The 24,591-nt window shown below is 62.7% G+C and overlaps 3 protein-coding genes and 1 long non-coding RNA gene across 35 annotated transcripts; 1 reads left to right on the top strand and 3 right to left on the bottom strand.

The window, feature by feature from the left end:
• Window positions 1–463: 463 nt before the first annotated feature.
• LOC145505646 (uncharacterized) lies at window positions 464–2,326 on the bottom strand. Its single transcript, XR_014053175.1, has 2 exons — window positions 1,411–2,326; window positions 464–661 (listed from the first exon to the last, which is right to left on the bottom strand). It is a non-coding gene; the product is annotated as an uncharacterized LOC145505646 (long non-coding RNA).
• A 100-nt stretch (window positions 2,327–2,426) lies between these two features.
• Window positions 2,427–14,651, top strand: DVL1 (dishevelled segment polarity protein 1). 10 transcript variants are annotated; one of them, XM_081488251.1, is made up of 15 exons: window positions 2,427–2,915; window positions 8,110–8,179; window positions 8,305–8,426; window positions 8,704–8,807; window positions 9,055–9,193; window positions 9,405–9,498; window positions 9,833–9,902; window positions 9,981–10,120; window positions 10,195–10,271; window positions 10,358–10,425; window positions 10,558–10,710; window positions 11,303–11,434; window positions 11,616–11,783; window positions 11,871–12,077; window positions 13,312–14,651. In XM_081488251.1, exons 1-15 carry the CDS (start codon window positions 2,746–2,748, stop codon window positions 13,698–13,700), a joined length of 2,103 nt encoding a protein of 700 aa, XP_081344377.1. In that variant the 5' UTR covers window positions 2,427–2,745; the 3' UTR covers window positions 13,701–14,651. The 10 variants fall into 10 exon arrangements, with proteins under 10 accessions (XP_081344377.1, XP_081344375.1, XP_081344371.1 ...); XM_081488249.1 differs by having other exon boundaries at window positions 2,448–2,915; window positions 8,722–8,807; window positions 10,558–10,635; XM_081488245.1 differs by having other exon boundaries at window positions 2,448–2,915; window positions 8,722–8,807.
• Window positions 14,613–18,644, bottom strand: TAS1R3 (taste 1 receptor member 3). The gene is made up of 6 exons (XM_081488243.1): window positions 18,460–18,644; window positions 18,065–18,365; window positions 17,207–17,989; window positions 16,844–17,047; window positions 16,629–16,749; window positions 14,613–16,498 (listed from the first exon to the last, which is right to left on the bottom strand). The coding sequence occupies exons 1-6, from the start codon at window positions 18,642–18,644 to the stop codon at window positions 15,534–15,536; spliced, it is 2,559 nt and encodes an 852-aa protein (XP_081344369.1). The 3' UTR covers window positions 14,613–15,533.
• Window positions 18,645–20,312: 1,668 nt separating this feature from the next.
• CPTP (ceramide-1-phosphate transfer protein) lies at window positions 20,313–24,495 on the bottom strand. Of its 23 annotated transcripts, XM_081488228.1 has the most exons (6): window positions 24,431–24,495; window positions 23,740–24,260; window positions 23,375–23,445; window positions 22,382–22,471; window positions 21,995–22,128; window positions 20,313–21,853 (listed from the first exon to the last, which is right to left on the bottom strand). In XM_081488228.1, the coding sequence occupies exons 4-6, from the start codon at window positions 22,406–22,408 to the stop codon at window positions 21,331–21,333; spliced, it is 684 nt and encodes a 227-aa protein (XP_081344354.1). In that variant the 5' UTR covers window positions 22,409–22,471; window positions 23,375–23,445; window positions 23,740–24,260; window positions 24,431–24,495; the 3' UTR covers window positions 20,313–21,330. The 23 variants fall into 23 exon arrangements, with proteins under 23 accessions (XP_081344354.1, XP_081344350.1, XP_081344360.1 ...); XM_081488224.1 differs by lacking the exon at window positions 23,375–23,445 and having other exon boundaries at window positions 23,710–24,260; XM_081488234.1 differs by lacking the exon at window positions 23,375–23,445 and having other exon boundaries at window positions 22,396–22,471; window positions 23,710–24,260.
• Window positions 24,496–24,591: the final 96 nt, after the last annotated feature.

Genomic DNA, 24,591 nt, shown 5'->3' with positions numbered 1-24,591 from the left:
GGGTTTATTGGACATGGGGGAGGGGAGCATGTTGGGGGATATGAGGACAGAGGGCTGTACTAGTTCAGTCCTCTGAAAAGAGAAGCAGATGCCAGGATGAGCTTCAGTGCACAAGGAAAAAGGGGGAGGAAGCAGTGAGTGGGAGAGCCCTCAGGTGTGCCAGTGGGACAGGAACAGAACAGGAGCATGAGGTAGAAAGAAGCCTGTTTCTCCAACCCTGACCCTGTCTTCCAAGGCCTTTGGGGGCAGGAGGGTAACTGTCACCCTAACTTGGAAAACCCAGAGTGGTGGACTGAGAACACACAGATCATGACCCACTGAGCAAGGAACCACAACCACCCACACCGAGTCCGCGTGTGGCTCTCCCAGCATTGGAACTCTCACCTGCCAAAGGTGAAACCCTGGGGTCGTATTGATGAAGCCACAGTTTCAAGATGTCATACAAAGAAGGAGACACACAAAATTTGTTCCTTACAGTTCCTGGTTGGGGGATGGGCATGCTCTGTGAGCCGGGGGAAGGGCAGCTCTCTAGCAGGTCACCAGCAAGCCGGAGATGGAGATGGAGAGCCCAGGGTAGCAAGCACCTAGAACGTATAAGGCGCTTGGGGCAGTGGTCACTGACTGTGATGGTCTTGACTCTAAGTGGTCACTGTAAAAGGTGCTGGGGGAAAAACAAGGCAGGAACTTGTGGTAGGGATTCTGAGCTTGGGTCCTCACCTAACTGTCCAGATTCTGTACGTGAGCAGGGTTGTCATGCAGTAAAATGCCTGGGCAACAATTCAAAATAGCTGTTTTCTCTTCACATCCCTCAAGAAACCCCCCGCCCAGTGGCAAAGGCAGGGAGGGAGGCTGGGGCAGGGAGTTGTGACTCCCCCCAGCCTAGTGACCCCCCCCCAGCCTAGTGACCCCTGACTCACAGTGGCCACACTGCCACTGGACAAGGCCCTTCCTGTCAGAGCTCAGGCTCTGGCCACAAACTCAGGTCCCTCGCAGAGCCCCAGCTCGACCACATGAGCATCGGTCCCGGGACTGGCCTCTGGCTACCAGCCTCTGTCCTGTGACTTGGCCTGAGAGTTAGGTGATCAGGTAGGAGAGAGAGGTTCAAGAGCAGGAGTGCAGCTGGGACCCCAGAGCCCCTGCATCAGTGTGACCAGCAGCCATTTGTATCTGGCCTGGAGGATCTGGTCCCTGGTGAGCTCGCAGGGTACAGACTGTCTTCCTCCCTCCCTGAACACCCAGCAGAGAGCCATGGTGACCCTTCCTTCAAGGCCATCCTTCCCGGCTTCCTCAGATCACCTCTGGGGAAGCTGAGACCCAAGGGAAGAAGGCCCAGGCTCTGTTGAGTGGGCCAACCTCACAGAGCCCTCAGAGCCCAGGGAAATGGATGTCAACACCCCTGCCGAGGCTCACCTGAGGGTGGTCCCTGGCCTGGACTCAGGGACTTAAGGAAAAACTGGCTCCTCCAGTCAGTGATGGACTAATGTGGCATTTTCTTGTGCTGGTCCACTGAGCGAGGATGGTCCTGACCTGGCAGATGGGAGAGTCCAGGCTCCAAGCCAGCTTCAAGGGGGGCAGCAACCACATCACTCTCAGGCTCCACCCTAGGTCCTCTCGCATCTCACTCTCGCCAGCTTGGGCCTCCTCCTAGTGGCCTCACTTTTCCCCCTGGGGTCAGAGAGGGAGACCCGCTCTCCCCAGCGGCTGGACCTTTCACAGCCAGGGGGGCGCTGCTCTTCCTATCCCTTGCCCCACGGAGGACCCCACGCAGGTTTGATGGACAGCGGCTGCGAAAAAAAAAAAAAACTCTACACCTGCTGCCGGAGGGCCGTGCCCCTGCGTGCGCATAGCTGCTCGCGCTGACCCTACTGTCGCGTCCACACGGGGACCCGCACACGCTCGGCCCGTGTTTCTTGGAGCCCCCGTGCGACCTGGCAGAGAGCGCGCCAACTCGGCTGAAGCGGGGTGGGGGTGGGGGGGCAAAGTGACAGAGTATCATCGGTTACGGTCCGACACAAGAATTCTCAGCTTCCCGCGTAGCCGCCGCAGCCCGTCGATGTGACCAAGGCGCCGCCGGACTCTGAAGAGGTGGAGAACCGGAGCCCGGCCGCGCAGAACCCCTCCGAGGGCTCCAGGCCAGGCTCGGAGTTTCCTGAGAGCCCCCACCCGCCTTCTCCCCGCCGGGCGCGCCTCTGGCCGCCCACAGGCGGGGAGCCTGACCCTGTGGACGGCCCACCGATGCGCATTGAGAAGGCCGGGCGCCCGCGCCCTGGGCTCCAGGCCTGGACACGGCAGTAAGCCCCACCCGCTAGCGCGCCCCGCCCTCCCCATCCGCGCGTGCGCAACCCCGCCCCGACGCCGCGGGCCGTCCGGTGACGTCAGGCCCGTCGCTCTCGGGCGCCCCCAGCGGCCCCTCGTAGCCGGATCCGTGGTCCCTTTAACGCGCGGCCCGAGGGGGCGGCGGCGGGGCGCACGGACGCGGCGGGCCTCGCGCCCTCCCTGCCTGCGTCCCGGGCCGGGGGCGCATGGGTGGCCGCGGGCGGAGGGACAGCAGCCGGGGTGCGCGCGGGGTCGGGACCGGGGCCGGGTCCGGGGCTGAGGCCGGCAGGGCGGGCGGGGCCGGAGCGGCCGGGCGGGGACGCGGGGGCCTGGTCGCGGCCGGGCCGGGAGCGGCGCGCGGGCGGGGCGCGGGCCGGCAGCGGGGAGGCGCCCGCGTCCGAGGCCCGGACCGGGCCTGAGCTCCGCGCCATGGCGGAGACCAAGATCATCTATCACATGGACGAGGAGGAGACGCCGTACCTGGTCAAGCTGCCGGTGGCGCCCGAGCGCGTCACGCTGGCCGACTTCAAGAACGTGCTCAGCAACCGGCCCGTGCACGCCTACAAATTCTTCTTCAAGTCCATGGACCAGGACTTCGGGTCAGTGGGCCGTAGGGCCTGTGCGCGGGTGCGCGCGGTAGGCACCTGTCCGGCCAAGCAGGGCAGGGGATCCTGTGGCTGTGACCTGGGCGGTGTCTGCGCGCTGTGGTGCGTGTGTCCCACCTGTGCTCTGAGCATGGGACGCTTGGGCCCCTGACTGTCTGCTCCGGGGTCTGAGAGAACTGGATGGTGGGCTGACAGCGGTCCTGGCTTCTCCATTCACCCTGGGCCCTGTTCTGAGTGTGTGTGACTTTGCGGTGGAGGTCTGTGGTCGACGTGGACCTCCAAAATCCCATCTTGGCACCTGTCAGACTCAGGGTCCACTGCCCCCTTTATGTGGAGGGCAGGTGGGATTCATGAGGCTTGGGGTCAGAGGAGTTTCCAAGCGTTGGGGGGAAGGGGTTAGGGTGGGGACAGGGTGCCTGCCACCCAGTGGATCTCCTAGTTAGCACGGGGGAAATGAAGTGACCCGAGACAAGGGCACAGATCTGTCTGCAGGGGTCTGCGGAAGTTTCTGGAGGCTTAAAACAGCATTCTCCTGGCCCCCTTCTCCAGGGTCCTCAGGACAGGGCAGGGGCCAAGGGTCACTGAGCAACATGGGGCTTTATTCCACCCACCCCAGCCTTGGGGTTGCTGGCCATAGGGCCGGTGTCCCTGCTGAACCACATGCCACTTGGGTTCCTGAGAGCAGTGCAGGCCAGCTGCTGACTCGGGCAGCCTCTGGGTCAGAGTTCCCACATCTGCCCTTAGTGGTGGCTGTCCTGGCTGAGGGGACTTCCTGCTTGGGCCGGGCCTCTGGAACGGTGAGCGGTGAACCGGAGGCTGGCTGAATGCTTGAGCCCTGACCCAGCACAACCACGGGTAACCTGAGTCCCCCAGTCGGCAGTGCTGGGGGGGGCACCCAGAGGCCGCCTGGGCCGAGCAGGTGTGCTTGGACGCCCTTAGGCAGCCCGTGTCCTTGTCTGTGGCTGCGTCTTGGGACTTTGACATTGAGGCCATTTCCTGGATTCTGTGGTTTGCACTGGCCCTGGGCAGTCCCAGGTCAGGTCAAGCTGAGGCCACTTTGTGGCTCCCAGGGAGGCCTAAGGGACATGGGGCAACTAGACTGTCTCACGCCCTCAATACCAAGGAGAGGCAGAGAATGGGGAATGGGTCCTTGGCAGCCCCCAGCCCCGCCGGGCTCAGGTTAGGAGCTGCCCCCAGGCCAGGCTTCACAGGGTAGGGCATAGACTGGGGGGCCTGGTCCTGGCCACTGCGCGAACCCCCCCACTGCTGCCTCGGCTGGTTGATTGCCTACAGTCTCACTTCTCTGAGCCTACTCTGCTTTGGCTGTGATCATCAGGTATGTGAAAGGGTGCTTTTGTTTTTTATCTTAATTTATCATTTTAACAAAAATTACTGAAATCACACATGCTCTTTCACACACTGAAAGGAGTGTGTGACACACTGGGTGCCCAACCCCCCAACGTTGCTGCCCTTGGACCATGATCTGGGGTGCAGCCTGAGGGGCCCGACCCTCCTCCTGCGTCTAATAGCCACTGAGCTGCAGAGATCCCTGCCCCACTCCAGGTGCACTCCCAGCAGAGGCTGTGCCTGCTAGAGGATTTTCAGGACCCATGGGTGCTCTGGCCCAGGAGGTCACGGTGGGCAGGCAAGATCTGGGTCTTGAAGCAAGAGTAGGAGTTCTTCAGGTTGTCTGAGCATGACTGGGATGTGGAGCAGGGAACAAGACTGGGCTGGTAGGCTGGACTGGGACAGAGGGAGGGATTGGGGTGACTCGAGAAGGTGTAGTGGGCATGGGCAGACAGAGCAGGGGTGTCTCATCTTATTCCCCACCCCCACCCCCACCCCCAGACCTGTGGTTGGTGGCCTGTTGGCCTCAGGGACCCTTGGAGGGGATCTGCCTCCTTCCTTTCTTCTCCTGAGATCTACCTGCAGAGTTCCAGGTTCTGTTTATTCTGTAGAATCATTTACTCAGTGGAATAAATTTCCTCTGGGAGTGTCTGATTAGTCACTCACACTTTAGTACAAATGAGAGCTAGAGTCTCACCTTGGCTACCTAATGGATATAGGTGGAGGTTGGAGAAAGAGGGGGCAGGTCCTGGCTGGGCTGGGGAAGTGGCCCCCTTATGAGAGGGGTGGCCTCAGATTGGGGACTGTGAGGCCCTTGACCCTGCTGAGGCCTCTGTTCCTGAAGTCTCAGTTCTTGGCCTCTCTGGCCAAGAAGGGAAACCTTCCTAAGTCTCAGATGTGGCCACAGTCACTTGCTCTAGCCGGGCCCCACTCTCCATGAGCATCTTTGGCAAGTGGGTAGAGAGTCCTGCGCCTCCCTCCCACTCTTCCCAAGTGGGTAGAGAGTCCTGCGCCTCCCTCCCACTCTTCCCATGCAAGTCATAGCTGTGTGTCCCAATGAAGCTGGGGAGGCTCTCAGAGCCTGTGCTGGGCTGGCCCAGAGGTGCTAAGCATTGGGCTTGGTGTGCAGCCGTGCTCACAGATTTCCGCTGCCTGGTGGACTCCAGGCCTCCGTGGACTTGGCAGTGGCTCTGGGCCCTGCATCTCTGGACCAGGCGCTCTGGTCTGTGGGGCCATCTGTCTGTGGGCCCATCTGTCTGTGGGCCCTGGGGGCTGTGATGGGGGCTGCGCTTGGCCTAGTCCAGGTGCCCTGAGTTCCCGCTCTGCCCTCTGCAGCTCTGCCATCTGTGGTCAGTGCCCCTGGTGTTGGGAGGTTCTATATGCCTCACCCCCTGGAGCTTGTGGTCAGGTGTGGAGGGTCTAGGGTCTAGACCCTTCACCCTGGAGCATGCAGAGCCCAAGCCTGGTCAGGAGGCAGTGGGGGGACAGATGAAGACTCTGTGGGAACTGAGGACCCCGACTCCTGGGGCAACCCTGTGTCTCTGAGGACACAGGTGGGGCATCCCACTGGGCCTCTGGGAGCCCAAGGGTCCCTGGGCTCCTGGCTCTGAGCAGGGAGCCCTGCTCTGCACAGGCCCTGCTTCTGAGCAGATTCCTCACTGGGGCGCGTCTGCGGGGGTGGCAGGTGGGGCTGGACAGCCCAAGTTCCAGGTTATCAGGGATCTCACCAGGAATCCCAGAGCTGGGGTCAACATGCCAACGGAGGTTCCCCTGGGTGGCCACCCTGAGGGTTCATGTCTTTGCTGACCACAGCTCCTGAGGTCTACTCTCAGGCTCAGGGAAGGTGCTCTGGATTGTTTGGGGGGCATTTCCCCAGGCTTGGTTGAGGCCTTCCCCAACCCCACCCCCAACCTCGTCCCTGTTCCTGGCTATCACTAGGGATGGGCAGCACCATGCCCCTGGGCCCTCTGTCCTGGGGGGCGAGGCCCTCCCCCTCCCTCCCTGCTATCCTGACTAGCTGCTCCTCGATGCCCTGACCCCCAGGGGGAAGGCTGGGTGCCCTTTAGTTCCGGCCAGAAGGTGTATATCTCTCAGGCTGGGGAGGACTGGGGAAGCAGGGCCTCTGGGCCCTGGTGGGGGGTGTTCATGTGTGGGTGGGCTGCATGGGGACCTCAGGCAGCTCTGGGTGACTGATTGTCTGAAGGTGCTGGCCGTGCAGGCAGTGGGGGTTCAGAGTGCCGCCTGGGGTGTCCACTTCTGGGAATCCCCATGGGCCTTGTGCTGTGAGTCAAAAAGGGCGGGAGCATGAGTGCAGGGAGGGAGGGGAGGCTGCCGGCTGGGCCACCTGGGCTGTGAAGTGAGAACCAGGTCCCCCCTGGGTCTCTTGCTGCAGTCACTCAGAGGCAGTGCTCGGGGCCCGCTGGGCCCCCTGGAGGGCTTGCTGCAACCCCCTGTCTCCTGGCTGCAGCCGGCAGAACTCCAAGTGTCCCCAGGCCACCGCAGATCTTCCTGTGGTGACACCTTCTGTGTGGTCTCCTGGACTGAATCTTAGGCTGGGTCTCAGCCTCCCCAGAGCTCAGCTCTGCCAGACTGTGGTGCGTGATGGGGGCTGTGGACACTAATGGGAGAGGGGGTCCTGAGAAATGACTCCTGTCCATTGTTCTGTCCACCTCATCTGTGCCTGTGTGGCTGGCCTGGGAGGCATCTGATGGAGTCACCATAGGACCCTGGCAGAGTGCCCCCTCCAGGCTGCCCTGTCTCCTCTGTGCAGTCTGCCCTGAGGTCTTGGGCCTCTCCTGGTGGGTGGGGTGGACTGAAGCCTTGCTCTCTGGGGCCTCCTGCCCCCTGCTGCTGCTTCGGACACACCAAGTTGAGGTGTCTGGGCCCAGAGGCCACGAGGCTACTTCCTGCTTGGTCTGCGGCTCCTTTTTCTACACTGGGCCCTCATCCCAGGTGTGGAAATCTGCGGTGCTGGGCAGGGCTGTGCTCCAGGGGCCTGCTGCCGGCCCCGCCCTGCCTACCCTGCTCCCTGGGCCTCCAGGAGGCCGCAGTGTGGGATGTGTCTGGGCCACAGCACTGTCTGCCCTGCCCCATGGCCCTTCCCTGCTGCCCTTCTCACCCCTTTGAACCTGACTCCTGTATCTCCCCAACCTGTTTCTGACCCCAGGGTCCTTGGCTTCCTTCCCAGTTAGAGTTGCCCTGGGCCTTGGCCACCTGCCTTTCCTGTCCCCCTTGGCCCACTTGCTGGGAGCAGCAGGAAGGGACAGGCCAGGCTAGCTGTTGGGCAGTGGGTAGAGCTGGTGACACTTGCTGACCTTCAGGGCCTGAGGCTTCAAGGTGGGCCCCGCTGGCCCTGCACTTGGCCGCCCTTCGAGTGAGGCCAGTGCTGTGAGTCGGGGTCTGTTTCTGTCTCCTTGGCTGGGCCAACAGGTCAGGAGGGTGGTGGCCCACTCCTGGAGTGTGAGCTTGTGGGTCTGTGTGCTGTGCATCTCCCGGGGGGTCTCCCCACACCCCACTTGTGTTGAAGCCTGCTGTGAAATGGGCCTTGCCCTTGTAACATGAAGTCTGAGGGAGTCACATAGAGCAAGGAGGATACTTGCATTTGTGTCTGGGCCCCATGGGCCCTGGGCGGGGTCCTTGGAAGGATGGTGACCGTCCCCAGAAGTGGAGGTGCTGGGCAAGGGCATCTGCACAGACCGGCATCTGGGTGTGTGGCTGGATGCCCCGTGTGGCCAGATGCCCCATGTGACCCACACCCCAGACAAGCTGGGGGCCTTAGTCCAGAGCCCAGCAATGGGAGCAGGCCCCAGTGTGGCTGCCTCACAACTGCATCTGCCTTCAGGGTTGTAAAGGAGGAGATCTCTGACGATAATGCCAAGCTGCCCTGCTTCAATGGCCGTGTGGTCTCCTGGGTGAGTCCATGGGATGCTGGTGGAGGGCTCTAGGCTGGTGGGAGTGAAAGAAGGTGACTGCCTGTGCCCGGTGCCCTGCTGGGGTTGCCTGGATGCTGGTTCCTGAGCACTGCTCTTGTCCACAGCTGGTCCTGGCTGAGGGCGCACACTCGGATGCAGGGTCTCAGGGCACTGATGGGCACACAGACCTGCCCCCGCCTCTCGAGCGGACAGGCGGCATCGGGGACTCCCGGCCTCCCTCCTTCCAGTAAGGACTCTGGGGGGCTGTGCTGAGCCCAGTGGAGCTGAGGGGCTTGCGTCCTGCCAGCCTGTTGGAAGTGGGGAGGGGCAGCTGAGCAGGGACCCACGGTCAGTAGGTGCTGGTCAGCAGAGGAGGGACAAGTGGAGATGCCCAGAGTGGGCCGGCGGGTAGATGGGGGCTCTGCTGGAGTCGAGGTCCCACTGGACATTGGGAGGAGAGGAGCTGAGAGGGTGTTTGAGGCATGAGTGGCCTGGCCGCCCCAGCCCAGCCCTCCTCGGCACAGCCCGAATGTGGCCGGCAGCCGCGATGGGATGGACAACGAGACTGGCACGGAGTCCCTGGTCAGCCACCGGCGGGAGCGAGCCCGACGCCGGAACCGTGAGGAGGGTAATGAGGCCATGCCCTTGACCTCCCTGGGACCCCCCCTGTGCACCCCAACCCCCTGCTGGCCCCCCTTCCAGTGGGGGTCCCTCGGCAGAGGTTCCAGACCCAAATACCCTGGACCCTAGTAATCCCTCAGCAGCCCTGCAGTCACCCTGCCAGCTCCCAGGTGAAAGAGTGCTTGAGGTTGCAGGGGCCGCCCGTGACTTCCAGGGGATCCCATGGCCAGCCCCCCTCCCTGTTGTCCCCACAGCAGCCCGGACCAATGGGCACCCAAGGGGGGACAGGCGGCGGGACCTGGGGCTGCCCCCTGACAGTGCGTCCACCGTGCTGAGCAGTGAACTTGAGTCTAGCAGCTTCATTGACTCAGATGAAGATGACAACACCAGCCGGTGGGTGAGGGTGGAGGTGCAAGGTGGGGCAGGGTGTGTGCCCTGGACCACACGTATATGTATGCATGTGTGTGTGCACATGGGCAGGAGACCCTGCTGGCTGCTCACTGTCTGCAGGGTGGGGATGGTTTCCCCAGGTTCAACCTTGCCCCTGCCCCTTTGAGTTCAACTAGATGGGGGGTGGCCAGACCCTGACTCTGGGCCCCCTCAGGCTGAGCAGCTCCACGGAGCAGAGTACCTCCTCCAGGCTCATCCGGAAACACAAGCGCCGGCGGCGGAAACAGCGCCTGCGGCAGACAGACCGGGTAGGTGCGGACCAGGCAGGTGTGGGCCAGGCAGTTGTGAACCAGGCAGGTGTGGGCCAGGCAGGTGTGAATATTGCAGGTGTGGGCCAGGTAGGTGTGAATATTGCAGGTGTGTGCCAGGCAGGTATGAACCGGGCATGTGTGAACTGGGCAGGTGTGAACCAGGTAGTTCCAGACCAGTCAGGTTAGGGCCAGGCAGGTGTGAATTTTGCAGGTGTGGGCTGGCAGGTGTGAACCAGTCAGGTGTGGACTGAGCAGGTGTGGACTGGACAGGTGTAGGCTGGGGCGGGCAGATGGGTCCCACTCACAGCCCCTCACCTGGCGTCCCCTGCAGGCTTCCTCTTTCAGCAGCATCACGGACTCCACCATGTCCCTCAACATCATCACCGTCACACTCAACATGGGTGAGGCCTCTGTGGGGTGCTGGGCAGGGCACAGTGGTGGTGGGGGCACACCTGCTCACCACTGCCCCTGCCCTGCAGAGAGGCACCACTTCCTGGGCATCAGCATCGTGGGCCAGAGCAATGACCGGGGCGACGGTGGCATCTATATCGGCTCCATCATGAAGGGTGGGGCTGTTGCTGCTGATGGCCGCATCGAGCCGGGAGACATGCTGCTGCAGGTGCGGGCCGAGAGAGCTTCTGAGAGGGGGGAAGAGCAGCATGCCCACCCACCATGCTGACCTCTCGCCCCCAGGTGAACGACGTCAACTTTGAGAATATGAGCAATGATGATGCTGTGCGGGTCCTGCGGGAGATCGTGTCCCAGACAGGGTGAGGCATGTGGGGTGAGGTGTGTAGGGGTGGGACAGTGGAGGGAAGGGGGCTGCCTGGGTCACCTTGACCCACTCACCCCGCAGGCCCATCAGCCTCACGGTGGCCAAGTGCTGGGACCCAACACCCCGCAGCTACTTCACCATCCCGAGGGGTGAGTGACCCCCTGGGGCCAGTGGGGTGGGGGTGGGGCACCTAGCCCAGCCTGAAGGGCCTCTCTGTCCTGTGCTCCACTTCCCCCGACACCATCCATCTATCCATCTGTTGCCATGCTATGGCTGCCCAGCGGATCCAGTTCGGCCCATCGACCCAGCCGCCTGGCTGTCCCACACGGCAGCGTTGACGGGAGGCCTGCCCCGCTACGGTACGAGCCCCTGCTCCAGTGCTGTCACGCGCACCAGCTCCTCCTCACTAACCAGCTCTGTGCCTGGCGCTCCGCGTAAGTGGCAGCTCACAAGGTTGGGAACCGAGGCCCTGGCCAGGCACTCACTGGGTGCAGTTGCCCCCGCGGGCCATGCCAGCCTTGAGTGTTCACGGTGCTGCCAGGTCCTTGTGATCGGATGCAGGGGTGCCTGCTCCCGCCCTCCTCCCTGCTCTCTGTCCCAGCAGTGGGAATGGGAGATGGCTGGAGGGTCTCAGCAAGCCCTGGGGTCTGTGTGGCGGGGGCAGGGAGAGGCAAGTGCCTGCTTGGGGCCCTCACCCTGCTTTCCTGCCACTAACATGACTAACAGCTCCAGCTTGCAGGGGATGGGTAGAAGACGCCCAATATCGGCCCCTGGGGCTCTGGTCTGCAGGGTCGGCGGGGGCCTTGCCCTGTTTGGACGGGGTGGGAGATGAAAGTCCAAACCCTTCCCACCCAGTGCCTGCTCCCTGACCCTGTGGGGACATTGAGTGCTGGCACTGAGCCCCACAGTTGCTCGGCCAGCAGAGCCTGGCCTCTGAAGTGGGGAAGCAGGCCGGGCCTGGGGTCTGTTCTGACCCTGTGCCGCCCATCAGCCACTTGTGCTGAGGAGGGGGGCCATGCCTTGCAGAGCTGGAGGAGGCGCCGCTGACGGTGAAGAGCGACATGGGTGCTGTCGTCCGGGTCATGCAGCTGCCGGACTCGGGCCTGGAGATCCGGGACCGCATGTGGCTCAAGATCACCATCGCCAATGCCGTCATCGGTGAGGGTCCTGCACGCGGGGGTGGGGCCGGGTCCCTGCCTGACTGTTGCCCGCTGCCACTCAGGTGCAGATGTGGTGGACTGGCTGTGCATGCACCTGGAGGGCTGCTGCGAGTGGCAGGCGGGGGGCTGGGGGGGTGGGACCGGGTCCCTGCCTCTGACTGCCGCCTGCTGCCGCCCAGGGGCAGATGTGGTGGACTGGCTGTATGCGCACCTGGAGGGCTTCCGCGAGCGACGGGAGGCGCGCAAGTACGCTAGCAGCATGCTGAAGCGTGGCTTCCTGCGGCACACGGTCAACAAGGTCACCTTCTCGGAACAGTGCTACTACGTCTTCGGGGACCTGTGCAGCAGTGAGTGGGGCTGCGGAGCGGAGTCCCAGAAGGGAAGGCCGCCCTCCCCACCCTCACCCGCACTCCCTCTGCCCTCCCCTCTCGCAGATCTTGCTGCCCTGAACCTCAACAGCGGCTCCAGTGGGGCCTCCGATCAGGACACGCTGGCCCCGTTGCCCCACCCAGCTGCCCCCTGGCCCCTGGGTCAGGGCTACCCCTACCAGTACCCGGGCCCCCCGCCCTGCTTCCCGCCCGCATATCAGGACCCTGGCTTTGGTTACGGCAGCGGCAGTGCCGGGAGTCAGCAGAGTGAAGGTGAGGGCCCTTACCTCCAAGCCCAGCCCCCTCCCCCACAGCCTGGCTCTGCCCTGCGTGCCCACCCCCTGCCCTGCACTCCCATCTGCTCTGTGCTCGGGCCCTGGGTGGCTTCTTCTGAAAGGGGTGAGTGGTCAGAGGCTGGGGAGAAGAGCCTAGAGTCTTCAGGGGTTGTGTGGGTGTGCTGGTGGTCCAGACGTGGCAGAGGCAGAGGGAGATGATGTGGGAATGGGGGCATGGGATGTGATGGCCCAGGGTGGGGGAACAGCAGAGGGGTCCTGGGACCCTCTCCCCAGTACCTGCAGCACAGCAGGGAGCAGAGGTGACGGTTCCAAAAGATAGCCGCAGCCTGCTGCTGGGATGTGAAGGGCAGCTGAGCAGGGGGGTCGGGATGTCACAGAGGAGTGCCTGTTGGGACACTGTCCTGAGGCTGAGGGGGGGTCAGTGAGGCCCATGGGAACATGCCCCCAAAAGCATCTGGGGAGAGGTCTGATTGGTGACTCGGTGGACCCAGAAGGGGACAGGGAGAGAGGACAGTGGATCAGGGGCAGCAGTGTCCAAGGGGAAGTGTGTTTGGCGCCAGTGGACCTTGCACAGGCCCAGCTGGCAGCGTGGGTGCCCGGCTGCTGGTGTGTAACTCATCTATCCCTTGCTTTGTGCTGAGCAAGCCTTAGACTGAAGGACTAGTGGAGCGGACCCTCAGGGCCGGTAAGCCAGGGTCCTGCCCGGCGTCCCCCTCCGCACGTCCCCAGCCAGTGGGCATCTTCAGGCTCCCGACATGTCCTGAGTGCCCAGGAGAGGCTGGGCTGAGTAGCCAGCCAGGGCTCTGGGGGCAGATGAAAGGCGGGTCTTGGGTGGGGAGCCCACAATGGCTGGCAGTGCCCCGGGCACACCGCCTCCTCTGGGCCTTCATTTCTCAGCTGTAAGACCAGGCCCTCGGTTCAGGCACTGGTGTGAGGAGTGGGGATCGAGCTGGCCCTGGAGCATCCCTGCTTGTCTGCCACTGCCCCGCCCCCCTCTCCCCCGCATCTCCTCTCCTCTGCCTGCTGCAGCTGCTCCCGCTTCCCTGGGCTGGGCCAATCCGGCCCTCACGTCTGCATGTCTGCCCACCCCAACCTGCACCCGCTCAGGACCATTGGTGCTGTCCCTGGCGGTCCCGGCCATGCCGTCTGTCTTGGAAGAGGCAAGGCCTAGTACTGACCATCCCATTCCTCTCCCCTGTTCTTGACCCCAGGAAGCAAAAGCAGTGGGTCCACCCGGAGCGCTGGCGGGAGCAGCCGTCGGGCCCTGGGCCGCGAGAAGGAGAGCCGGTTGGCTGGAGCTGGGGGCAGTGGCAGCGAGTCAGACCACACGACACCAAGCGGGGCAGGTGGCAGTGGCTGGCGGGAGCGTCCGCCTAGCCAGCTCAGCCGTGGCAGCAGCCCGCGCAGCCAGGCCTCAGCCGCCGCCCCAGGGCTCCCCCCGCTGCACCCCCTGACAAAGGCCTACTCGGTGGTGGGGGGGCCACCTGGGGGGCCACCTGTCCGGGAGCTGGCCGCTGTCCCGCCAGAGCTGACGGGCAGCCGCCAGTCCTTCCAGAAGGCCATGGGGAACCCCTGTGAGTTCTTCGTGGATATCATGTGACCGAGGCGAGAGTGCCTTCAGCCCAGCCCTGCTGTGGGGAGGGCCAGGGTCCTGCTCTTGCAGGAGGGCCCTGCTCCTGGAGCTTGTGTGGGCTTGCCTTAGCTGCCATCCCATGTCAGACCTGTGCTTGCTGCCATGGGGTCTGGGCCTGGACAGAGTGGCAGCAGGCTGGAGGGGAAGAGCTGAGGGCAGCCCAGACCACCGTGATCTGGATGGCGGCTCATCCACCCCTGGCTGGAGCTGTCATTGCAAACCCTGGGCAGGAGGGGCATCTTCCTGTGCTCAGGCAGGTCTGACCCACCCCTCTTGGCATATGCCTCAGGGACCCCAGCTTGCCCACAGAGCCGTGCATCGGGCCTCAAACTGAGCTGAGAGGTGGCCACTAGGCCTGGGCCCCACCGGGTTCACAGGCCCCACCCATCTTGCCTAGGCCAGGATTGGGGGGTCCTCTCGGGGTTAGAATCATAGCCCCAAGGCCCCTCTGTGGCTGCCCAAGGTAGGGATCTAATTTATTTATTTATTGTCTGGCCTGTGTGCTCTGTGGGGTGGCGGCCAAGTCAGCTGTCCCCTACCCCAGCCACCGGAACAGTTTCGTGTGTCCCCCCTGCAGGGACACAGGTTGTGTCTGGAGGTATGCAGGAGGACAGTGAGGGGGAGGCGGCAGGGTGGGGGACCCTGAGGGGCAAGGGCCACAGATGCACGCAGGTGCTGCAGGGGCAGGGTTTAGAGCAGAGGGCATGGCCAGCTTGGCCTTCCTCGCGATCTTGGGGTGGCCTCCCACCCACCCACCCACGCACGCACACATGCACGTCGCTTCCGTCCGGCATCTCTGGCCTGCACATGTCTGCACTGTAGATACTGTATCCAGTTGGAGCGTCGTCCAGATAGTTAATAGAGCTGCTTCTGTGTAAATGCTATTTTAAACACTAAAAAGCATTTAATTTTATGGGACTGATGTGTGATCTGTGTCTCTCCTTCCCCACTTTAGGAGGTTGGGATGCAGGGAAGCGCCAGGTCAACTTCCCCAGGGTCCAGCTGAGAACTGACCCAGGACTGGCTTGGTGCTGTCCTCTGGGTGCCAGCTCACCAAGGCCCTGCCCACAGCCGACCTGGCAGGCAGTCTTCTGTTCGTGGTGCTGGCTCCTGGCTCTGAGGCAGGGGTGGGGTCGGGGGTAGGGGTCCTTGTGGCTGGTGCTGGCCATAGTGCTGATGCCCCAACCCTGCCTGGGCTCTGTCCGTGGTTCTGGAGGTGACTGGCCCCCATTCTGATGGCTCACTGGCCAGGGAGAGAGAAGGAAGCTGGGTGCCCCCTCCCTTCTGAGGAGGCCTCTGCCTTGTGCTGGGGCCCAGGTCAGGCACACAACCCTGCAGAGGGGTTGAGAAAGCCCCACCCACCTCCCAACATCCCACTCTTGTGATGCTTGGAGAAGATGCTGGGTGGGGGCCTCCCACTGGGCTCAGCCAGGCAAGTGACACCCAGCTTTGCCTTCATGTGGTCCCTGGGGTCTTTCCTGAGCGCTCAGTGTAGGCTTCACAGAGCCCTGAGAACCCTCTATGGGCCTCTAACTGGAACAGTGGGGCTAGGTCACCTGTATAGGCCAGGGCTCGGCCAGGACAAGACAGAGCCTAAGTCTGGGGCCCCAGGTGATGAGATCCCATTGGGCTGAGGCCACTTACGCACTCTGGAGGTCACTCTGGGGTCAAGGTGAGCAGAATCTAGGGCTGTGAATCTCAGTGGAGTCAAGGCACAGTCTGCAGGTTGCTGCATGGAGACTTGGTTTGGGGGCACCTCAACAAGGTGAGTTCACTGGGGTGAGGTCACCGACTCAAGTGTCACTTGTTTTTCCCCTGAGTCTCCTCCCTGTCCCCACTGCCACCCTGCCCTCTGGCATCGCTGGGACTGCCTCCCAAGAAGAACTCGGGGGTGTTGAGGTCTGGCCGCCACAGCAGCACGTAGCACTTAGGCAGATGGAAGGTGGCCAGGATGCCCAGCACACAGAAGAGAATGGTGCCCATCTGCACAGGGGGGTGGGATACCACATGTACATTGGCAAAGAGGGGGATGTAGGAGACCCAGGTGATGAAGTAGGCCAGCATGGCGAAGGTCAGGCCGCGGGCGCTGTTGTAGCGGCCAGGCCGGCTCTGTACCAGGAAGGTGCCCAGGAAGCAGAGGAAGGCCAGCATGGCGTTGGTGGCATGCACCACTCCGAAGCTGATCCAGGAGCTCACGCGGCAGTGAACCAGTGCCTCTGTGGGCAGCACATGCCAGTTTGTCATCACCACCGGCGGGAAGACCGCCAGGTACCAGGAGCAGACTGCTGCCTCTGCCAGCATGGCAAGCAGTACTACCAGCCAGGCCCAGGGCCCCCGCAGGAGGCCATGGAGCCAGTTTGTCCAGCTGGGTGGAAGCTCTGAGCCCACAAAGATCTCGGCCGCCTGCAGGAATAGTGTGCTCAGGCAGCCGGTGAGCGGGAGGTGGAGCAGCAGCTGCTGGCCCATGCAGCTGGCAGTGCTGGGCCGGCCAGGGAACAGGAGGACGCTGAGGCAGACCAGGCCCAGGCAGGCCAGGCCGAAGCAGGCCCGGGGCCCCCCGGTGGCCTGAACTAGTGGGCTGTCCCATTGCCAAGTGAAGAGTCCCAGGGCCACCAGCACCAGACCCAGAACGAGGCCCAGCAGCAGGAGCAGCCCAAGCACGGCCGGCTCCCCCCACGCCAGGAACCTGGGCCTGCGGGGGAAGCACCGGGTACTCCGGTCTGGGGACCACTGATCCTGGTCACACTTGCTGCAGAGGGCATCGTCTGAGGCAAGGGAGGAGAGAGAGGGTGCTGGGGGCCACTGGCTTCCCTGGCCTTGCCTCTGCCCCAGACCCAACCATGTGGCACCCGCCCTCATTTGGGCCTCAGCGTGGGCTGGACCCCGAGGGCTCACCTGGGTGGCGCTGGTAGCTGCCTGCCTTGCAGTCCACACAGTCGTAGCAGCAGGAGTGGAAGCCCTTCACACGGCGCACCTGGCCCTCCCTGCACTGCCGTGAGCACTGGGACACGGGCTCCTGGTGGGTGGCAGGGCTCAGGATCTGCATGGCTGGCTGCACTGGCCCAAGCCTTGGGGGCTGCCCCTGCTCCCTGGGCAGGACTGGCACTCACTTGGTTTCCCGGGGTGTGCCAGATCATGTTGGAGAACTGGAGCTCCAGACTGCCGTTGAAGCTGCCCACGGTGCGCAGCATGGGTGTCCGGTCCCGCCACACCCACAGCTTCAGGTCATAAGGTAGGTCCACATTCCCACTGGTGTCAAATTGCAGGGTCCGGTTGTATGCACGGAAACTCATGTTGTACATGTTCTCCAGGAGCTGGCAGTGGGGGGATCAGGAGGCGGTGGGGGAATTGGGATGGTGGGGCTGGACAGGGAGTTGCCACTGGCCAGACCCCCCTCCCCGCCCCCTACCTCCTCCTCAGGAGTGCCAGTGGATTGGGGAACGAGCCAAGAGGCACAGCTTCTGCGACCTCACCTGCCAGGGCCGCACGGGCTCCTGTGCGGGGCAGCCAGAAGAGTTGCAGAGCAGCACTTTGTGAAGCGCGTGGGCCACGCCGTACACGGCTGCGTAGGCGGCAAAGGTTTGGTGGTATAGCAGCCCATCAGTCACGTTCTCTGGGGAGGCGCGGTCACACTGGGGGCAGCGTGGCCCCACCACGTGCTCCTCCAGACCCAGCCGCCCTGCCTCTAGCGAGGCGCAGTAGGCGGTCTCGGCAGCCTGGGCCAGGCGGGTCTGCACATAGGACCGGAACTCGGGCATCTCAGCACCCTGATGCAGGAAGCCGAGCACCGTGCCCACCTGCTCCATGCCCGGTAGTGTCATAACCAGGCTTGAGGTCAGCCAGGCCTCGCTGGCCACCCATACCTTGGGTGAGAGCCTGTAGTGGATGGTGTAGCTGAAGAGGCTGTAGGTGGCGTGGGCAGAGGAGAACACCACCACCACCTGCACGCTGCTGTGGTTCACCTGGTGCAGCAGGCTCTGCACAGAGCCCAGCCGCGGGTTGCCGGGACGGGGCAGCGGCATCAGGCCCTCATAAGCGATGCAGATGCCCTTGGCATTGGCCAGGCTGGAGAAGAGGCTCAGGCCCTGCCGGCCGTACTCGTCGTCACTGCCCACGGCAGCCACCCAGTTCCAGCGCAGCCCCCGCAGCAGCTCCACTATGGCTGTCGCCTGCACGCGGTCGCTGGGCACCGTGCGGAAGAAGGATGGGAACGTCTCGCGGTTGCTCAGCCGGTCGGTGGTGGCGCCGTAGCTGACCTGCAGGCGAAGGTGGCTCCTGACATGGGGGCTCCTGAGGTGGGCAGAAGGATGGGACGTGGGGAGGGGGCGCACCTGGGGCATGAGGAAGAAGCTGAAGAACTTGCCAGTGACCATGGCAACCTCGGACGAGTGAGGCCCGATGACGGCCAGCACGCGGGGTTGGTACTGCGTGTAGTCACAGTAGGCACCGATGCTGCGGCTGCCCGCCTTGGCCATGAACACCAGGCTGGGCTTCATGGCGACCACGGGCTCTGAGCATGTGTCGAAGAGGTCATAGCCCAGACGCAGCCCAGGGAGCAAGGTGGACGCGTTGTTGATCTCCTCCACGGCCATCATCACGGCTAGCGCCCAGAGCAGGCCGGGGGCCGACAACCTGGGGCCACAGGGGCTACGGGTGGCCAACGCCTCCTCCCATGACCAACCTCCCCCAGCCCTACCTCCCCTGCCCACACTCCTGGCCTCCCTACCTGGTGCACACAGTGGCATTGGGCTGCATCCTGTCACTCAGCCCGGTATCCTCGGCCAAGCCCAGCGGGAAAAGCCCGCCCAGAATATAGTCTCCCGGCAGACTGAGCTGCTGGGACAGGCACAATGTGGCCCCTGGTTTGATACTCAGTGCAGCCGCGAGGCCCAGGAGCATCAGGCCCAGCATGGCAGGTGGCAGCTTCCAGCAGCAGGACAGACTGCTTGCACTTGCACTTCCAGTAGCAAGAGGGCAGGCTGACTGGGGCCCCAGATATGGGGAGTCAGGCGGGGAGGGGCACAGGATTTGTTTAGCAAAGCACTTGCCTGCTCACCTGCCTCCTTGGGGCCCTGGAGTCGCCCCCATCTCCTGGGCCCCTCAGGTGTGCTCACATTGGGCTTCTTATCCTGATGGAACCAACAGGCCCTCTGGGTAATGGTGACCTGGGCAGGCAGGCTCTAAGCAGCTACTGCCCGCGACGTTGCTACCTGTGTCCAAACCCCTGGTACCCACCCATTCTGGAGGGACGCCCTGGACCTGCTTGCCAGAGGGGCCTGGAGTCTCCAGCTGCTGTGAGACAATCATGGAGGTGCCTGTGGGGCAGCACACCATCCCCCCAGCCCAGGGAGGCACTATCTATAGTTGGGGTGGAGCAAGGTGGACTGCAGGCCCCGGGGCAGCCTGAGGGGGATATCGCACAGCCCTGCAACCAAAAGGACAGTGGATGGCTGGCTGGCATGGCTCTCAGCCATGACTGGGTGGGGAGGGTCCTGAGGTGGGGGCCATGGTCTCAGCCTGCCTGGGAACAGTGCACCTTGAGGGTCTGTGGCCTAGAAGCTTCGGGGGCCCCAAGGCTGGCTGTGCACACACCAGGCTTCAGGGGGCAGGTGCCTTCCTTCAGGGACAGAGCTCACAGCTGGGCCTGGGTGGGGAGGCATGCAAACAAGGGAGGAAATGCTGTAACCAAATGGGCTGCAGCAGTCAGGCCAGCACCAGGTGTGGCAATGGACCTGAGGCCCAGGCTGGTGGCTCCTGCTTAGCCACTGGGTGCCCAGGGACTGGTCTCCTCGAGTCTGGGTCTGGGGGCCTCACTGACACCAGGCCACAGGCACTCAAGGGAGCTGGGGGAGGCTCGAGATGCCCTTGAGGGTGCAGTGGGGCCTAGCAGACGTTTATGGGAATTGGTCTAAGGACCTGGTCTCTGCCTGAACCTATGGCCTTGGGGAGGGCACACATGGACAGCACGTTCACCACACACACACACACACACACACACTACACACCCTTGGGAAGGGCGCATGAGGCATGGCACACACAGAATGCACAAAACACACACACACAGTGCCTACACTGGCACCCATGTATGCACACAGGCACACGTTCAGCCCTTGCTCTCTGGCCTTTTGTCAGTAACATTCCAGGCTCTGGCCCCCACAGTATGGCCAGAGCTGGACAGGGTGCAGCAGCAGACTGGGAGGTGGCTTGTGCTGGGTGCTGCTGTTCAGCTCTGGCCTCAGGCAGCAACTGTGAGGATCCTGCATGACACACATCCTCTTTCTGTCCAGGCCCATGGCCCTGCATAGAGCAGCCTCTCCACTGGCTGTAGCTCGGCAGATTTTCCTCTCTACAGGGTACGTGGCTGACCTCAGATCTGTTTCCAACTCAGCCACTCAGGTGATTCTGTGACTCAGTCTTCTCACCTGTCCAATGGAGATAATTCAGACCTTGGCAGTGGTTGAGGGACCAAGCTTGCACAGAGATGCAAAGGACCCCAACACTGGCCAGGACATGCTTTATGCCCCTGTGGTTGACACTGCTCTGATGGCCTGGCAGCACCCTTATCCTGGGGTGTAGTACTTTATTCTGTAAGTGCAATTTGTTTATTTTGGAAAAGCCATCACCTGTATTACAGCGCCGAGGGACCCTGAAAGCTCACACTTACACACATTTGCTCTCGGTGGATACTGTCCTCTTGGCACCTGACATCTTGGGCTCACAGAGAAGAGGAAGTGGGTGGGACCAGACCCCCCAGTCACTGGATGATGGCCAGGCTGGGTGTGGTCACCTGTCAGCCTGTCACCGAGGGGAGGTGGCCCAGGCTCCCTCCCGTGTTGTGTCATTCGAGGTCTCCTGAGCTACATGGGGACAGAGCAGTATGGGGCCGGGAAAGGGGACACAGCATCTGGATGTGTGCACGCTGAGGGAGAAGCCAGCACTAGCCCAGAGGAATCCTGGGTTCTAGGATTCTCGTCCAGGGCTGTGCTGTGCAGACTTGAGGCTGCAGGAGGCCGCTGTGTGCATGCAGGGCAGTGAAGGCAGAGCAGGCCTTCCCTTGGGGTTTCAGGTCCTGCTGTCACAGCTAAGGACATGTGCGCCCCTGGCTAAGGAGGAGGCCAGGGGCAGGGAGAAATCCCACAGAGCTGACCCCTGCCCAGGGGTTTTCTCCCTGTCCTGGGGTCAGCTAGCCGGTACAGAAGGCTCAAGGCAGCCCAGGTGGGCAAACACTACATCCCGGGCCCTGTGACTTCCCCAGCCCACAGACTTGACACCCAAGTAGGGGCAGCTTTTCCATGAACACTGATCCTGCCTGCCCTCCACCTCCAGCACTTCACCCACCCAGGAGAGGCCTAACTACATGGGTGTAACTTGGTAGAGGGTAAAGATGAGATGCCTGGGCAAGGGAGAGGCCAGGTACAGAGCAGATGGCCAGTGTCTGCTTTCTCTGTTGAAGCCTGTCTGTGGCCCATGTGCACAATCTGAGTGGCTCCTGACAAGCTCAGCTCACAGAGGAGCCCAGAAAGTTCCATGGTGGGACTGATAGGTCCTGCCTACCTCTGGATCAGGGGAAGCCCACCCCACCTGGGTCCCCCAGCCCCTATGGCAGGTCCAGTAGGGCGTGCTCGGCGTAGAGCTTCTGGGAGATGTTGTAGACACGCTCAATAAAGGGCAGGGCCTCGCCTAGCATCTCCACGGCCTGTTCGGAGGACCCAACATTCATGGACTCCAGGAAGACCTTGCGTGTGGGCAGCGCACAGAAGGCCACGGTGACGGCCCGGCGGATGATCCAGGGGTGGTAGGTGGCCAGCGAGGCATTGTAGGAGTCAGTGCAGAGCACAGAGGTGCGTGCGTCCTCAGGGCTTGTGCGGACACCCTCTAGGAAGAGCTGCAGCCAGCGCAGTGCACGGTGTAGCCGGAGCACTGTCCGGCAGCCTGAGTCAGGGTGGCATGAGCGCCGCTCCAGGTCCACCAGTTGGTTGCCCACTTCGTAGGCAACCATGGCCTGCAGGCTGCTGTAGTGCTCTTGCTGGGGGCCGCCTCGCAGCTGGTCCATGATCTGCAGCTTTGTCACCACGTCCTTGGAGATGAATGAGAAGATGGTGCCCAGGCTGTTCAGGAACCTGCAGGAAGTGAGCAGGCACTCTCAGCCTGGGTGTGGGTGAGACCACTCCCACCTCCTGGGCCGCAAGTGAGGATGGCCGACCTGCACTGGGCCGACGGGATACAGGTGGGACGTGTGGCTGGGGAAGCCCCTCGCGCACCTGACCAGCCCCCTCCAGCCAGCGAGGTAGTATTCCAGCAGCACCTCCTCCTTCTCATTGAGACACTGCTTGAAACTGACCAGGACGACTTTCAGATTGAACTCTGACTCCAAGTCATCCATTTTCAACAGGAGCTGGAACACACAGGGGGTCGGGCTGTGGGTTGTCTCCTGGTGAGAAGGCTCCTCTTTGGGTAATTATTTTGGGGAGGGGGAGTGGAGGCAGTTGGAAAGAAACAGCTGGGATCCCGTGGCTCCCCAGTGAAAACCCATGAGGACTCCCACCCCCAGGTCAGCCCCTCCTCCCCAGAAGCCACCTTGCTCTGCTTGGGCCACAGCAGGGCCCTTTGCTTTTAGCATGGCCCCCCGTAACTCAGGCTTGTCAAACCTTATACATCTCACTTGTGGAAAGCATCTCTGCTCGGGTTTTCTTGGTTGTTTATAGTCTGTCTCTCCAGGGTGTGTCCGTTCCTACTAACTACAGAAGTATTTGCTGAGTCCCCACGCAAAGCCAGGCAGCCACCTGGGTGCACTATGAGTGCAACCAACAGCCCAGCCCACTGGGATGACATCCTAGTGGTGAGTGTGTGTGTGTGTGGTTTTTAACAAAGACAGGAAGTCCAACACAGCAAGTAAAAGGATGAGAACCATGGAGAGACAGACTGTGGGCTGAAGCGGGGGGGTGGGGTGGAGGGGGTGTCATGCCCTTCCATGCTTGAAGCTATATTCCAAAACCCAAAACAGAGGCTGTGGGGTCAGCATTTGCCAGAGGACAGACACCAGATGTTCCACCCCTACAGTAACTGGAGCTTGGTGAGAATGTAGGAAGAGGGCAAGGAGATGTCAGGTCCCACACAGAAGGAAGGCTGGACACAGGTCCTCTCCTGGTCCCAGGGACTCCAGAAGTGCCCCAGGCCACAGAACTCCTCTAGATTCTGCCGGCATTCCCATAGTCATGCCACAAACACCAAAGTGCCCAAGGTCAGCAGGTGCTGCTGGACACCCCAGCCCCTGCCTCCCTGGGTGCCCAGAGCTGCACTGTGGTGTGGCTCTGACGGGCCCTGGGGACTAGGCTGTGTCTCATCTCATTGTCCAGGACAAGCTCTCACCCCTTTGGGTACAGGGGTTCCTGGGCCCTTGGTGCTGGAAGTCTTGTGAGAGCCTGCATGCTGCTGCTGCTGCTGCTAAGTCACTTCAGTCGTGTCTGACTCTGTGCAACCCCATAGACGGCAGCCTACCATGCTCCCCTGTCCCTGGGATTCTCCAGGCAAGAACACTGGAGTGGGTTGCCATTTCCTTCTCCAATGCATGAAAGTGAAAAGTGAAAGTGAAATTGCTCAGTCGTGTCCGACTCTTAGCGACCCCATGGACTGCAGCCTACCCAGCTCCTCCGTCCATGAGATTTTCCAGGCAAGAGTACTGGAGTGGGGTGCCATTGCCTTCTCTGAGAGCCTGCATGGGAGGAGGCCATTCGAGCTGTGGTGAGAGCCCAGCCAAGAGAGCACACCTGGGTGCCTACCATACCATGAGCAAGTCATGCACTGACCTAAGATCCTGCCCCACAGCTTTAGGGAAAATGGGCCAGCACACCCTGCCCTACCCACCACCCAGGCTGCTAGGAGCCTCTGATGGGGCCCAGTGGGTGCTGAGGCCCTGCAGGCCCTATGCCTTTGTCACATGCCTGGCACTAGGTGGAGTGCCCAGCAGTGAGCTCACCCCATCTTCAGGTGTGGGGGACAGACGTGCCTGGCCTCAGGAAGAAGACACTGGGAGGCTTCCAGAATACTCCTCCCCTCTCTCAGCGCCTCAGTGTTCTGTCCACCAAGCAGATGGCCTCTGAGGTCCTCAGGGCTACCTTCCTGGTCACCAGCCATCCTGTGGGCCTGGCCTTCCTGCCCGGAACCTGAGCCAGCAGCCAACGGGAGGTGCCAGCAGCCTTTAAGAGCTTGCAAACAACAGGAAGGGCAGTGGCGGCGCAGCGGGGTCGGGCAGGCTGCCAGCTCTGGGGAGGTGATGCAGGGAATCGCCAAGGCTCCCCCAGGGGCAGCCCATGGCCCCAAGGTCAGGGCTCGTGCTGAGGCTGACGGCAAGCTGAAGGTCCCCAGGAAAAGAGGTTGGCTCTCCGGCACCCCAGGCCCAGCGAAGTGGGAGCAGTGAAGTCCTGGAAATCTCGCCTGAGAAGGGGGCTCCAGGTGGCGCCAGGCTGGGACCCGGGACTCGGGTAGGGTGGGGCCCCTGTCCTGCGTGGGTCCTGCTCCAGCTGAGTCCTAGAGAGGGGACAGGGGCTCGGGGTCCGGGCTAGCGCTGGAGCCGGGTCCTCGGCCGCCTCCTCCCACGCCTGGGGGGGTCCCGCTCCGACCCCTCGGCAAGGCCCAGGCCCAGCTCGGTTGGGCTGGGTTTCCCCGGCGCCGCCTTGAGCCCGTCGCACCCCACTCACCTGCGCCGCCGCTGCTCACCTGTGCCACCGCAGCAGCCGCGAAGCCGGCAGCCCGGCCCTTGGCCACAGCCCCACCGCCCAGCCGCCCGGGACTGGCTGCCGGCCGCCCAATCAGAAAGCCCGTTGCGCGGGCCCGCGTTTCCGTCCGACGCGCCGGAAGC

This window comes from Giraffa tippelskirchi, chromosome 5 (genome assembly GCF_054371585.1).
Source record: "Giraffa tippelskirchi isolate mGirTip1 chromosome 5, T2T-mGirTip1v1.2.pri, whole genome shotgun sequence".
Taxonomy (NCBI): domain Eukaryota; kingdom Metazoa; phylum Chordata; class Mammalia; order Artiodactyla; family Giraffidae; genus Giraffa; species Giraffa tippelskirchi.
This window is presented reverse-complemented; position numbering and strand designations above follow the sequence as displayed.

Excerpts from the sequence above, each read along its gene's own strand:
- DVL1 (XM_081488251.1), top strand. The coding sequence starts at position 2,746 with ATGGCGGAGACCAAGATCATCTATCACATGGACGAGGAGGAGACGCCG. Across the intron at positions 10,121-10,194 it reads CGGGAGACATGCTGCTGCAG|GTGAACGACGTCAACTTTGA; the intron begins GTGCGGGCCGAG and ends TCTCGCCCCCAG. Across the intron at positions 12,078-13,311 it reads CGGGAGTCAGCAGAGTGAAG|GAAGCAAAAGCAGTGGGTCC; the intron begins GTGAGGGCCCTT and ends TCTTGACCCCAG.
- TAS1R3 (XM_081488243.1), bottom strand. The coding sequence starts at position 18,644 with ATGCTGGGCCTGATGCTCCTGGGCCTCGCGGCTGCACTGAGTATCAAA. Across the intron at positions 18,366-18,459 it reads AATGCCACTGTGTGCACCAG|GTTGTCGGCCCCCGGCCTGC; the intron begins GTAGGGAGGCCA and ends CTGTGGCCCCAG. Across the intron at positions 17,990-18,064 it reads GCTTCTTCCTCATGCCCCAG|GTCAGCTACGGCGCCACCAC; the intron begins GTGCGCCCCCTC and ends CTTCGCCTGCAG.
- CPTP (XM_081488221.1), bottom strand. The coding sequence starts at position 23,867 with ATGGCTGGTGACCAGGAAGGTAGCCCTGAGGACCTCAGAGGCCATCTG. Across the intron at positions 22,151-23,739 it reads TGTCTTCTTCCTGAGGCCAG|CCCGACCCCCTGTGTGTTCC; the intron begins GCACGTCTGTCC and ends GACAACCCACAG. Across the intron at positions 21,854-21,994 it reads GGCTGGAGGGGGCTGGTCAG|GTTCCTGAACAGCCTGGGCA; the intron begins GTGCGCGAGGGG and ends CACTTCCTGCAG.